The 14229-nt window shown below is 46.3% G+C and overlaps 1 protein-coding gene across 2 annotated transcripts in view; it reads left to right on the top strand.

Annotated features, from left to right (window-relative positions):
- Positions 1-3881: 3881 nt before the first annotated feature.
- The window catches only part of LOC142592718 (uncharacterized), a 63737-nt gene continuing 53389 nt past the window's right edge, over positions 3882-14229 (top strand). For both annotated transcript variants that reach the window (XM_075704317.1, XM_075704316.1), the window contains exons 1-2: positions 3882-3955; positions 8587-8697. In XM_075704317.1, coding sequence (XP_075560432.1) covers positions 3908-3955; positions 8587-8697 — 159 coding nt within the window. In that variant the 5' untranslated portion in view covers positions 3882-3907. The remainder of the gene's footprint in view (positions 3956-8586; positions 8698-14229) is intronic.

The following is a 14229-nucleotide window of genomic DNA, read 5'->3' as shown; positions in this document are numbered from 1 at the left end:
AGCTGACTCACTGCGTCAACATTTAGGATTACCTCATCTCTTTCCGCACCCCCAGTCTCGGTCGCCTTCTTCCTTATCTTCACGGAGGTTCCGCTTCAGGCACTTCGCACATGTTAAAAGACAACATAGCCTTCACTTAGACATGGGAGGGGAAGGGGGCTACGACTACAAATACAATGTGTCGCTTGGAAGACATCTGCACATGATCTTGTGCCGCAATAATGAACTTAAATGAGTGGCTGGCACCCGAAGCTGGCAAACGAAGCTGGCAACGCACATGGGCTTGTCCGCTAGATTAAGCTCTGTTTTTAATGCATCAGCATTCTTTGGCGAGCACCCTTGTCCAACATGCCAAACTGCACACGAAAACCGTAATGCCTAGTATCTGCACAAACTTGCGTTATTTGGAAGGCTAAGATTTTTTATCGTTATGATAATGATTATGTAGATTATTTGTGCATTATAAGCGACAATAAACAATTAAAAATATTGCTCAGAGACAATACCCATAATGATATTTGAGCTTTCATTTAGAATACATGGGGAATATTACAGTAGGCGTGGTCCAAATAAAATTTTGCGGTGGATCCAGTTGAAATTTTTGATTGGGTTGACCTGAAATTTGCCGATGGGCCAACCGAAATTTGGTGTTCGGCCAATTAAAATTTGGGTGTGGGAGAACCAACATTGCGGTGAGTCAATTTTAATTTTTTGGGTGGGGCAAATTGAAGTTGCATGGCGGACCAATTAAATTTGAGGGTGGCCCAACCTAATTTTGCAGCTGGGTCAACTTGAAATTGGGTGTGGCGGCGGGCCAACTAAATTCGGGCTTGAGCTGATATAAATTTCGTGATGGGCCAAGTTAAATTGAGGGTTGCGACAACTTGAAATTTTAAAATCCCCGACCTGAAATTTGGGAGTGGGCCAACTAGAATTTAGGGGTGGGTCTACTAGAAAACTGGGGATGGGAGAACTTGAAACATGGGGCTTGGTAACTTGAAACTGGGACTTGGGCCTACCTAAATATATGGCTGGGCCAAATTAAGTTTAGGGTTTGCTCAAATTGAAATTTGGGGGTGTGTTAGTTGAAATTCGACGCGGACCAGTTGACCTTTTGGCGGTGTACGCCAAATTGAAATTTTTGGGTGAGTCAACTTCCAAATCAGCGGTGTGCCCACTTAAATTTGGTGGTGGGCCAACTTAAATTTGCGGGTAGGACAAATTAAATTTGCGGGTGGGCCAACTTAAAATTTTGGGGGTGGCGAATTTAGGGATGAGCCAAATAAAATTTAGCGCTGGGCCAAAATTAAATTGAAGAGCGGCGGCATATAAGCGTATAGTGGACAAAATTAAATTTGGCGGCGGCCAAACTGAAATTAGTGGGTACGCTTCCGCATACTTGTATAACTCCAGTGGAGTTCCTACATACTTCTTTTACTCCAGCGAACTTTCCCTGCATAATACAAGAATTTCGGGTGGTACCAGACCGTAGACTTCAGTTCATATGACTGTTAAAAGAGTCAAATAAACGTAGACCAATATAACTTCAGTTGCTGTTTCATGTGTGCAGTTCACCGTCGGCGTAAAGTAACCCACCTGCAACTAATTTACAGCGAACTACCACATTGCGCGAAAGTGCATGTTATAATAAGTGCAGTAATTGAAACACTTACGCAAACAAGTTTTGCAGCTTCCAAGTTGCACCCCTATGAAATAAAGGAACTTGCAAAGGTGCTTCGTTAAAATTCGGATGCAGGTTATACGGAACAGAAAATCGTTAGCAAGGATGGCCTCTGTCACACAGGTCTGTGTCATTGCCATATCATAGTATATTAGTGCCTCACTGCTCTATCACCCTCAACGGAAGATGAGCACGCAAGTGTAAGGCAGCTCACAGGTGAAATTAAACGTACTTAGATGTTTCAAATGTAGTGGCCCACCGTAGCCTTCGAAAACAAGTCACGGTACGACTCCCCGTTTCTGCTCATAATGGATTCAATGTATTCCGCAATGTTACAGACACCATAGATACGATGACGTCTGATACACAAATGTTTGTGGGCGTGCTATGACGTTCAATATAAGCTGCAACACACGAGCCGTTGCTTCCGCGACGCTATCGATAAATAGGTAAAGTGGGTGTCGCCACTTGATCAATGCGCCTACCCCCTCCTTTCCGTCGTCTGCTTTCTTTGCAGAGAAATAATAACCTAGGCTACTGAGAAGCTACTGCTCCATCGCACAATAAAAAAACAAGGAAAACAAGAATAGTTACCGCGCCACGGCAGCGTGCCCCTTAACGAAACAAGCAGCGCTAAGCAATCGAGACTTTAGGGCTGCTCTGTTGGTCACTGTATTATCGCTGTGCGAACAAAGCACAGAACGTGAAACACGCGGGTGTACGCATATCTAAAACGGAGAAACGCTAGGATCTGGTGGATTGCGTCTGCGCATTGACCAACAATTTTTCATACGTGGGCCGATCCCCAACTTAGTGCAATACCGGGCCAACCCGCGGCGGTGGTGCAGTTGCCTATTCAGGAGACCACACACACAGCTTCAGTAGTCTTCCTTCTTCACAGGGGGGAAGGACACTGAGTTTATTTAGTGCTGAGGCCCTAGCTCACATGCTGGAGGTTATATTGAGTGCCGTAGTACGTTTACAAAAAGCGTTCGGAAGAATTTAGGTACACCAGTGTGGTCACAATAAAAATACTCTCAATTAGGCAAAGTAAATTTTATGTAAAAACGGGGTAGAGGAGTGCCCTGATCTCGCATCGTCCTCGGGGTCTCCACAATTTCCGAAAACGCTGGACTCATTTAAATGCCGATCTTTAGGGCATCCATTTCGTAGGAATTTCGCCGTATTTCGGAAATTTCTGCACAATCTTCCAAGCTTACATAGGAAGTTTCATTGGATTTTCCGTTCAGTCTTTTCACCCATCCACTTTTCATACAAGGTCTTGGTTGCACTAAGACTGCACGCATGCGATTCCATCTTGTCATACAGCCACCTGCTCCCTAGTAATGTCCAACGGGGTTCTTTAGCGGAAAAAGCAGCGCTGGTGCCCCCTCTCCACCTTCTTAGCTGGCTCACTGCGTCAACTTTTAGGATATGCCTCGAATCATATAAGCACTGCGACGACATGAGAAGGTGCATCTCCAAAAAGTATGGCCAGTCATTGGAAGAGGACTCGCAACGATGCTCTGTATGATGCATAACATTGTAGTTGGAGCCAAGGCCATGCATCTCATGCATGCATTGTGTCTTAATCTAAAGTCTCTTCTTGGATTTGTTTCCCTTGTGATATTTTTTTCATTTTAATAATTTTTCCTGCTTCACGTTGTCATGCACAATTCTTCATGCAAGGGCACGTCCTTGCCAACATCGATTATGTTCTGCGCATGTTGCTCATTGCGACTAAGAATACTGAGACGAAGATATAAAAATAGGCAGCGGCAAAGTATAGTTTATATGTTACCTTCTATGACAGAAATATAAGTGTGCTACTGCTACGCGAAAAAAATGAATCTACGGTTTTCTATCATAGGCACGAAACAAGTAGGTAAAGTACAAAAAAGAAAGGGCGATAGCTTGAGAAAGCGTGCGATCAATAGTGTAATATTTGATGCAAACGTGGCGTCATTTACTATTTGCCCTGTGCTAGGCTTATTTATCTTTTTTTTTTACTTTTCACGGCGCAAAAGTTCAAACTATGCTCTTCTAGTTCCCAGTTTACTCAGGTGTCTTCACCTGTGTTCACAAGTTCCAATAGTCTACCTTACGGATCTATTCCTTAGTAACTGACCACTTTGTTCTGTGTCCAACTTTGCAGCCAGGCTGCCCGCTCTCAACAGGCATAAGCCCATCCAGGTGGAAATTGTAGAAATTCAGCAACAATCTGAAATGCTCAGAAAATCTTTCCTAGCCCTGGACGTCTCCCTCAGTATGCGAGTAAGTGTTTCTTCTTTTTGCGCTCTTTGTTAACAGTAACCCTCACGAATGTTGCATTAGTCGACGGAATTATATTAGAAATGTTCACGCGGCATATCTTCTTAAACGATCACTGAGCCCGCATTGCAATATATACCTAACACACTCAAGAACAGGGTCTAATACGTAGACAAGATTATTGTGCCATCTTGTAGCGTCAGTAAATATAAGAACCATGCTTGTGCAACCGAGCTGACAAACAGCCACGCAGAACAGTGCATAGTAGCATTTTGGCCGCACCGCTAGGCAATTTTATATTTTTAAGCGTTATGAGAGTATTGTCTGAACAGAAAATTCTGCCGGCCTCCCGACGTCAAAAGTGCATAAAAAACTAAGAGCACCATTTCCGGATAGTGACCCACAATTTTCTTCTTTGTTAATGCTTGCGGCGAGCCGTAGTAACGTGATTTTGCCCAGGAATTCACCCCAGGAGCTGCAAAGATGTCTGTAGTGGAAAAATAAAATTCTAACCACAAGCGAAAAAAAAATAATGTAACAGTTTCCTTTCCCCTTCCGGCAAGGTCTCGCTCTCACACCTATGGTTGTGACAAAAATTCAAAAACATCATCGAGGCTGGCAGAAAGGCTAGTCTGTCCTTTATTCGATGGCGTAAAAGAACGTGCCGATACAGAGCACTTACTAGACCAGTGGGTCTAACGATAAGATATCCTAATGAGGCACTTTCCTCAACCACACTTCTTCACCGAGTGGTTAGATTGGCCTGCCACAATATGTGTGAAGGCTTGAACCTCTCTCGCTCTCCTCTTATGTTACGGAGTCCTCCCCGTATTTTATGCGCTTTCAGATGGGACCCCAAAGCAGGTCGTCCTGCAACCCATTAAAAAGTTCTTCCATAGCCACCCCATCAGCAATAGTCCTTACGTAAAACTAAACCTGCCATGGTTTTGAGCAGACATCACACAGCTTTTCCAGCAGCATTTTCTAGCTGTAATGTTACACGAGCATTTTTACTGCGTGTGTTAAGGGGCCATGGTATAATTAGGAAAATTACGTGAAAGCATCCACCAACACATTGTCATGGCGGATGCAACGTGCGCCTAAACGATGGCACACATCCTTCCCTCAATCAATGCCAATAGAAACACAAACGCGCACGCACGTTAGGCGGGTGAAGTTTAAATAACCGCAAAACACTGCCACTAAGAATCGAACCGGCGACCTTGCTTAGCAGTAGTACGCGGGATACTTAACGGAGCTGTCTGAACGTTGCATAGCCAGTGAGGGCCCACAAAAGGTCCCCGTTCAGGTATTCGCATAATGTTGCGCTTTGTACGTTCAGTATGTTACGTGAACTTTTCTAAACAACTGTTTAGGCTGGCGGATTGGTGGAATGTGAATTCACTGGAGAAAGGAAAGCTACTCACTTCTACATGCTTTTTGAATTTTTTCCACGTCAACATATGGTTAACATTATAATATTTAAAACTTATGCCAAACTTCTGTAGATCTTACCATTGTTAATGCGCAAGCATTCTTTGGGGAGTACTCCAACTCTGTCAGGCCAAACTACCGGCGAAAAGTGTAATGAATTGTATCTGCACAAAAAAATATTGGAGAATGCTTAGGCTTGTCTTTTAAGAGTGGAACTCAATAGCAGTAAATGATGTATGACAGCTTCTCGCGCTTCCCGGCAACTCCAGTTTATGTAACAGTGTTTTTTTTTCGGGAAGCGCTACCGGCGAGGTCCGTGCACGAATGTGAGCTTTCCGATAGAGACGGGGCCTCTTGCGTGGGTCGATCTCTGTTACTGTTTCGCACTTTTAATATTTAAGTCTAAGAAGATTCAAGACAGAAGGCACAGGCTGTCGGTGTTCGTGGCATTTGTTTGAGGGCTAGCATTCTCAAAATTCTAAGGAATTAGTTTGTCAACAATGTAGGACAAGGTAACTGCAACATTCCTACTAGAATAGTGTGGCGATACGACGTGCATATATCGCATGACATATAGCAAGACCTAGCTTATACATACGCCTCAATTTATAAAGAAATATTCGCTCACGGACAAATCCACCGATAGCCACACCGACGCCATCGTTTCCGCTACAAGAATCCGTTAATAGCAAAAAAAAACATCCTATTTCTGGAAAAACGAATATTACATAACTTCACATCAAAATAGCAGTGTGGGATTAGCAGGTGCTGGCATTGGTTTAGTCTCGAGGCCCCGGGGCTCTTCAAATAAAGGGAGGGCGTCGCGCCTCGCAGTACCATTTTGCACGTCTTATACCGGAACACTTTGTTTGAAATAAGGCAATTTCATTCCATCACCGCTCCCTAAACACTGCCTATATACTTCTGTAATCTGACCACTTTCTCATTAGCGGCGCCAAACAAGGTTCTCGTAAAATACAATGACATCGCTTGAGGTTGTGCCGAGAAATGCACACTCATAATTTCGTCGTCACTTGGGAAACAATTCCGCACACCTTCTTAGCCACAGAGGCGCTCGTAATTTACCAAAGCAAGTCAATTGTTCTAAATCTTCGTAGGCGGTTGTGCATCCGTGTTTAAAAGTATCACATTCTTATTGTGTTTTTCTCCGCCTATGTAGTTCTGTCACGCCATATAAGCTACAACCAAGGCAAGGATGCGGCCTCAGCTTGCGTTAAGCTAAGATTTCGACATATGGATTGTGCCTGTAAAAACCGTCTGTTATGGGGGCCCCTCCCATCTATCATGCTAGTTTCTTTATTTATCATTCCATTTTCTCAGCTCTTGAATCTGCATCACCACGTTTAGTTGAGCATTTATGCGTTACTGCTTCGCAGTTGATTCACTCGAAGGCAGTTAGAGTATGCGAGTAAGAATTATTTTTTTCCCAGTACTACTGCTGGTCTCAGTGCCGAAGTGTCTTTTTATTGGCTTTCATTGTAAAAGAGAACGTTAAAAAGGTTGCGCGGTAGATATAGAAGCAGTCGCTGTCAACGAAGCAAGGCAACGACTCTTTGCATGCTTTCATGAAGAAGCGATGAACCGCGCGCTACCAGTAAAATCTTTCACGAGATAACTATAATAATTGACATTCAAAAAGACGCGTCGCACAGTTAACGCCCTTAAGGCATGAGTCATTGTTCAAGCTAATGCATTTTTCGCCATCGCATACACATTTAAAAAAAGACCTCATATATGTTAATGAAATTCATAGCCATATGTGAACAAAGAGTTTGCCGGCAACAAAGTTTGCAGACATGGGCGCTACAACGTAAAACTATTCCAAACATTTCTATTGCAATTCTGCAGTCAGCCTTCCGCGATGGGTCAAAAACTTTTTTGGGCCACCCCCACTTTAACTGTAGGTCACGCGACGTCACGAAAACCGCGATAGCTCCCCGTCTGATATGACGTCTACACACTGATTATGTATGATTTGACCGAACAAAAGAAATATAGTTATTTCTGATTCGACGACTTTTCGGCACTAGCCTCGGCTATTGGTCAAAAGTTTTCGGACAGCACCCACTTCACCTGCCTGTCACGAGACGTCACAAAACTGCAAAAGCTCACCGCGTCAGAGTGACGTGTACGCGTCAAAGATGCATTAATATGCCGAGCAAAACTGAATTTTCTTCTGAATAACCGCTGGCTGCCCCGTTTCGAAAGGAATAAAAGATGGCTGCTGGCGATCGCTGTTGCACTAGCTACTCGCACCTATCGGAGAGCATGAGTTTATTTGCGTATAATGAAACATTTTGCGTAGCCGTGTAACGTTTTCGAGCACTTTCGCAACGTTTAAGACCGCGTTCTGTCAGTTCTTTGGTGACGATCCGTTTTAGTGTCATTCTTAAGCTTCTGTTGCATGCCGCCACGATTGTCGACCAGCCACCGCCAGCTGAGTAAGGGAAAGCGGACCAATCGTAGACGCCGGCACCACCCTCTTCATCCAGTTATCGATATTCAGTGCAGTGGCTCAGCCCCATCGAATCCCTTTCCACTTCAGCGTGCTCCTCGCCTCTTGTCAGCCAATTAGATAAAACAAGCCCCTCAGTGTAGGCAATGTTATTTGTTTTTCAAGCAAACAAAAGTAACCTCCTATGAACTAGGCGAGCGTTTGATTGGTCTGCTTAGACAACCCTACGGGTGACCACCCGATGCTTGCGTCAGCGGTTACGCAAATTTGACGTCAGAAAATTGGAATCGAAACATATTGGAAGAGCTTTACGTTATAGGGCCCCATGATTAACAAGGCACCCGCAGTTTCCACAACATAAAAAATTGCATTTCAAAACAAAACAGTGCCGTAAGAAGGGACATCTGCATTTCATTTATTAACACATTAGAGATAAGTCTTATTTGGTGTAAGATCACTTTGGTTATACTACACGGACTTCCCGTAGAAAAAACAAACAGTTTTATTATAATACATTCTCAACTGGCACCAAAACTGGGGAATGTCTGCTGTCTCGAGTTAAAGCGCCTGCAAGATCCTAAAGCTTTTTCAATTTATTTTTTGTGGTATTATGTGTCAGTTGGGATCTCAATGAATTACATCGACTGCAACAAACTAACGTGGGCTAGTGGGAAGTAACAAAAACAAAGGCCTAATAACATTGTGTGTTATTCTTCTTTCTTAGGCACAACTGCAACAAACAGCGTGGCTCCTACACACGTGCACTGTGTGGCGCCGAGCTAAACAAAGCACCGGAGAAGCTTCAACACAGAAGTATTCGCCAAATAAACTGCAGGTACGAACATCGTGTATTAAGCTCAATGCACAAGTCGTCGTCGCCTACGCGATTAGCTTGGTGGACGAGTCAAGTTTACTTTGCTGAAGCATACTTTTCCATTCGCTCATTTTCGTGAAGTGGTACAAAAGAAAGAAATACTATTAACGTATACTCGCCCGCTCGTGCGTCTTGTATAGCACCTTCCGTTTTAGAATTTTGTCCAGCGCATTGCCTTGAGCACATAAGGGGAAACACCGAATTAATTTCGAAGAAATATTTACTCGTGATGTGTAAATTTCAATGAAACCATATTTTACTTAAAACAGGCAACTCTCCCTGTGATGTTTAGCGGCACTGAAGACTTTGCGTTGGAAATGTTTGTTTAGCATCTTCAGCGCTTTGAAAATAACTTTTTTCCTCTTTTTATATTACTCAATGGGAAGCCTTGTTTTCATAATGTTTAACATAAAGCAGCGCAGAGTGCTTCCTCTTATAAGCAACAAAAAGTATCCTGACTGCATTAAATTCTTTTTGTTGAAGTCATATGCACGTTTACGGTCCTGCTCCTACAAAACGCAACAGTATTACTTACTTAGTTATCCTTTTACTACATACATTGCCGTCGCACATCACGTGATAGTGCGGTCTACCTCACCGCTGCTGCTGGAATGACACTGCGTCAAAAGGCGACTTCCGCAATTCACCAGTCGGCATCAGTCCGAGGGAAGGAAATACGACAACAGCGTTACGTTAGGTTTTTGCGACACAGAGCGGTTGGACAGATCTGCACTTTGCGGGGCTGCGCACGTAATCGTTTCTATTGAATTAAAAACTTTATGTAAACTATTTAATTACGAAGGACTCTTGAAGAACCTTTCTATAATCATTTTTATGTCGCATAGGGCCGGAAGATATTGTAGAATTTAAAGGAAAGCATTCAGTCTACTCCGTGCTGTTAGTGTCAGTACAAAGCCTGGGCAGTTTAGCTACGAGTAAAATGCGAGACACCGCGCCTAGCGCATTGCCAAGTCATGCAAGGACTTGTGATCAACATCTCGCAAAATATTGTGACGCGCTGACGAAGATGTTTTAATCATCGTCGGAAGAAGACGATATTCTGGGCTTCGCGCGCTGGCTACCATCTTGTCCACTGATGCAATTATTGTAACTATTCTGTAAATACACGTCTGACTGTCTTTAACAACGTAACGCTTTTGGTGGAGGTTGCGGGATCATTATCAAGACGGATTTACGCAGCGGCCGCTCCTTTTCTACATCTACAATGCCAGCTCAAGGCGAGGATGCTTCGGGCCCGTCGGCACCCACGCCCACCGTCATTCTAGCCCAACCCCGCGACCCAGGAACCTTTCCTGGCACCAACGACACTGATGTTGAAGACTGCCTTCAACTATATGAGCGGGTGAGCTCCAGCAACCACTAGGACCAGACTATCATGCTCGCGAATCTGATATTTTACCTAGTGCGCATGGCACGCGTCTGGTTTCAGACCCACGAGGAGGAACCTACAAGCTCTGGCATTTGTAAACAGAAACTCAGATTTGTTTGGCAAGCCAGTTGGACGTCATCGCGCCGCCAAAAAAGACCTCGCTTCGCGTGTCCAGTCGTGCGCAGAATCATACCTCACTTACATCCAGGACGTGCTCGCTCTGTGCCGCCAAGTGGATCCGAAGGTGTCCGAACCAGATAAGGTTACGCATGTCATTAAGAGCATAGCAGATGATGCCTTCCATCTCCTTGTCTTCAAGGATTCTTCCATTGTGCAAGTCATCATTACCGAATGCCGACGGTTTGAGTAAGCCAAGAGTCGCCGCATTGCCCAGCCATTTTCCTGCTTTCCCAACGCGGCTGCTACGTCCACCTGCGAAGACCTCCGCAGTCCGCCCACACCCAATCGCTCTGATCACATCCTCCATGTCATCCGACGTGAAATAGAAGCCGCATCTCCTGTCACGACCCCAACCCAAGGCCCCGACAATTGCTAGGCGACCGTCTCATTGATGCAGTCTGTCGTGCGCCAAGAATTTGCCAACGTTGGCTTGACCAACATCTGCTCAGTTAATCGGCCTGACTACACTCCGTCCAGCACTGTTATACGCACCCACAGCCTGAATGCCCCACCGCGGTATCGCAACCCGGCCGAATGGCGTACTCCAGACGACTGGCCTATATGATTCACTTGTGGCCGTATCGGCCATATTTCCCGTCGCTGCCAGTCTTCGTGGAATTCGACCCCTGGTCCTACCACCCATCCCACGGCCTTCATGCTGCTTCCTTGTTCGCCCCGCAAACGCAGCCAGCAAATTCTGGTGACACTTCTCATCCTACCCGCTCTAGCCGCTTTCCTTCGCCACGTCGCCGCTTCTGCCGATCGCCCCCAACTCGCCGATCACCGTCCGCTAGTTCCTTCCGGCGCACCCTACCGGAAAACTAATGGGGGCAGGCCTTGGAGGTGATGCTGCCAAACCGACCAGACGCAACAATCCTCTTTTGACCTTGCCGACGCATCGGAACCTCATTAACGCGAACGTGGATGTTGTACCTGTTACGACTCTGATTGACACTGGTTCGCACGTATCTGTAATGAATGCTCAGCTTCGGAATCGTCTCAAGGAAGTCCTCACTCCTGCCCCTTCACCTGTGGTCCAAGTCGCCCACTGTGCAACACCTGCCGTTATTGGCATGTGTACGGCTCGCGCGAGTGTCACCGGACATCCTACTTCTGTTTTATTTTATGTACTAGAGCACTGCCCTCACGACCTCATCCTGGGCCTTGACTTTCTGTCTACACATTCTGCTTTGGTAGACCCTTCTGTTGGTGTTGTGTAACTGACTCTACCTGCTGCTAATGACCCTCCCTATAGTGTTCCGATACAGCTATGTTCCACAGAGCATATTCGCCTCCCTCACGGTGCAGTTACCTACATAGGTGTCTCCCCCATTCAGCCTGTCCCAGACGGTGACTACATCGTATCTCTTAATCCGGATGTCCTGCTCTCGCATAACGTCGCTTTCCCTCACACCGTCGTTACCATTTCGGACAACACATCCTGCCTTCCGTTGTGAAGTTTGGACTCGGTACACAAGTACTCCTACGCCGAATATCCCTCGCGCAAATAACGCCAGCCAAAGAGTACCACATTTCGGCTTTAACTTGTGACAGCTCCTTGTGTTCAACGCTTGCTTCACCCCCTGTCCCTTCAGATTTGAATGCCCTAACAAAAATGATTGCTCCGGCCTTCCTCCCCAGCGTGCTCAAGAACTACGTTGTCTCCTTGCCTCATACTTGGACATATTCGACCTCAGAGAACGCCCTCTAGGACAAACATCTGTCGTAAAACATCGAATAAACACCGGTGATGGAAGCCCCATCCATCGGCGACCCTACCACGTCCCGCAAACTGAGCGACATATCATCCAACACGAAGTTGACAAGATGCTTTCACGAGACAACATCGGACCTTTTTGCAGCCCATGGTCATCCCCTGTTGTACTAGTTGAAAAGAAGGACAACAGCTGGCGATTTTGCGTCGATTATCGACACCTCAACAAGGTAACAAAGAAAGACGTCTATCCGCTACCCTAATTGACGATGCCCTGGATTGCCTGCATGGAGCACAATATTTTTCGTCCATCGACCTTCGCTCCGGCTACTGGCAAATTGTCTTCGATGACATGGAGCGCGAGAAGACAGCTTTTATTACTCCCAATGGCCTATATCAGTTCAAAGTGATGCCTTACGGTTTAGGTAATGCCCCGGCCACATTTGAACGATTGATGGACGCCATCCTTCACGATTTCAAGTGGTCCATCTCCCTCTGTTACCTGGACGACGTGATCGTTTTTTCTCCGACTGTTGCGACACACCTCGAGCGCCTGTCGACGATCATATCTGTTTTCCGTCTGGCGGGGCTACAACTAAATTTGTCCAAGAGCCACTTCGGTCGTCGTGAAATTTTTGTGCTTGGGCATCTCGTTGATTCTTCTGGTGCACGCCCTGATCACGATAAAATACGGGCAGTCAAAGACTTTCCCGTGCCAACATGTGCCAAGGATCTTAGCAGCTTCTTGGGCCTTTGCTCCTACTTCCATCGGTTTGTCCGAAATTTCGCAAACGTTGCGCGCCCTCTCAGTCAGCTCCTCAAGAAAGACGCTGCATTTATTTCAGGCCCTGAGGAAGCTCATACTTTCACTGAGCTGATTAGGCTGCTTACATCCCCGCCCATTCTCGCTCACTTTGACGCGTCAGCTCCAACAGAAGTCCGTACCGATGCCAGTGGCCACGGTATTGGAGCTATCTTGGCACAGAAATAACAAGGGCGAGAACGTGTTATTGCCTACGCCAGCCGTGTTCTTTCCTCTGCGGAGAGCAATTATTCTATCACCGAACCGTGTCTGGCTCTCGTTCGGGCAGTGGGTAAATTGCGCCCGTATTTCTACGGCCGCAAATTCACAGTCATCACTGATCAACACGCTCTGTGTTGGCCTTCGTCCCTCAAAGATCCTTCAGGGCGCCTTGGCTGTTGGGCGGTGCGGCTCCAAGAATACAACTATTCCGTCGTATACAATACTGGCCGGTTACATCAAGATGCGGACTGCTTGTCGCGCCATCCTGTCGACCCTCCTGACGTTTCTGCGGCCGGCATACCTGTCACCGTTCTCTGTCTGGCTGCTTTTCGCGACATTGGAGCCGAACAACGTCGGGACCCTTCCTTGCAACACCTTATTGAACGGCTCATTTCAACGACGCCCGATACGCCCGATCCTTTCCTTCGAATGTTTCAACTTGAAGATGGTATATCGTACCGCTCTAAGATGCACCCGGACGGCCCTGCGCGACTTTTTGTTGTGCCTGAGCATCTGCGGCAGACTCTTATCGCCCATCTTCATGATGTGCCGACTGCAGGTCACCTTGGCGGGTCACGGACTTATGAACGCGTTCGTCGGTGCTTCTTTTGGCCTGGTCTATACCATGACGTCTGCCGTTATGTCGCTGCGTGAGATCTCTGTCAACGACGCAAAAAGCCGACCGCACTCCCTGCTGGTCACCTTCAAAGACTTGACGTACCATCAGAACCATTCTTCCGTGTTGGTATTGATCTTTTAGGCCCTTTCCCTACGTCTGCTTCGGGAAACAAGTGGATTGCTGTAGCAACAGACTACTCCACCCGATATGCAATCACACGTGCTCTTCCGACATGCTGGGCAACTGATGTTGCCGACTTCCTCCTAGAAAACATCATCCTTCACCAGGGCGCCCCTCGACAGCTTCTCACCGACCGAGGCCGCTACTTTCTTTCTAAAGTTGTCAATGACATTCTACACTCGTGCGCGACTAAACACAAACATGCTACTGCTTATCATCCACAAACCAACGGTCTAACCGAGCGCCTTAACCGCACCCTTACTGACATGCTGTCCATGTATGTCTCCGATTACCATCGCGACTGGGACGTTGCGCTGCCGTTCGTTACTTTCGCCTATAATTCGTTTCGCCAAGATACCGCAGGCTTCGCTTCATTCTTCCTCTTG

Source organism: Dermacentor variabilis, chromosome 9 (genome assembly GCF_050947875.1).
Source record: "Dermacentor variabilis isolate Ectoservices chromosome 9, ASM5094787v1, whole genome shotgun sequence".
Lineage (NCBI taxonomy): Eukaryota > Metazoa > Arthropoda > Arachnida > Ixodida > Ixodidae > Dermacentor > Dermacentor variabilis.
Note: the sequence above shows the minus strand (reverse complement) of the source record. Positions and strands in the feature narration are given on the sequence as shown.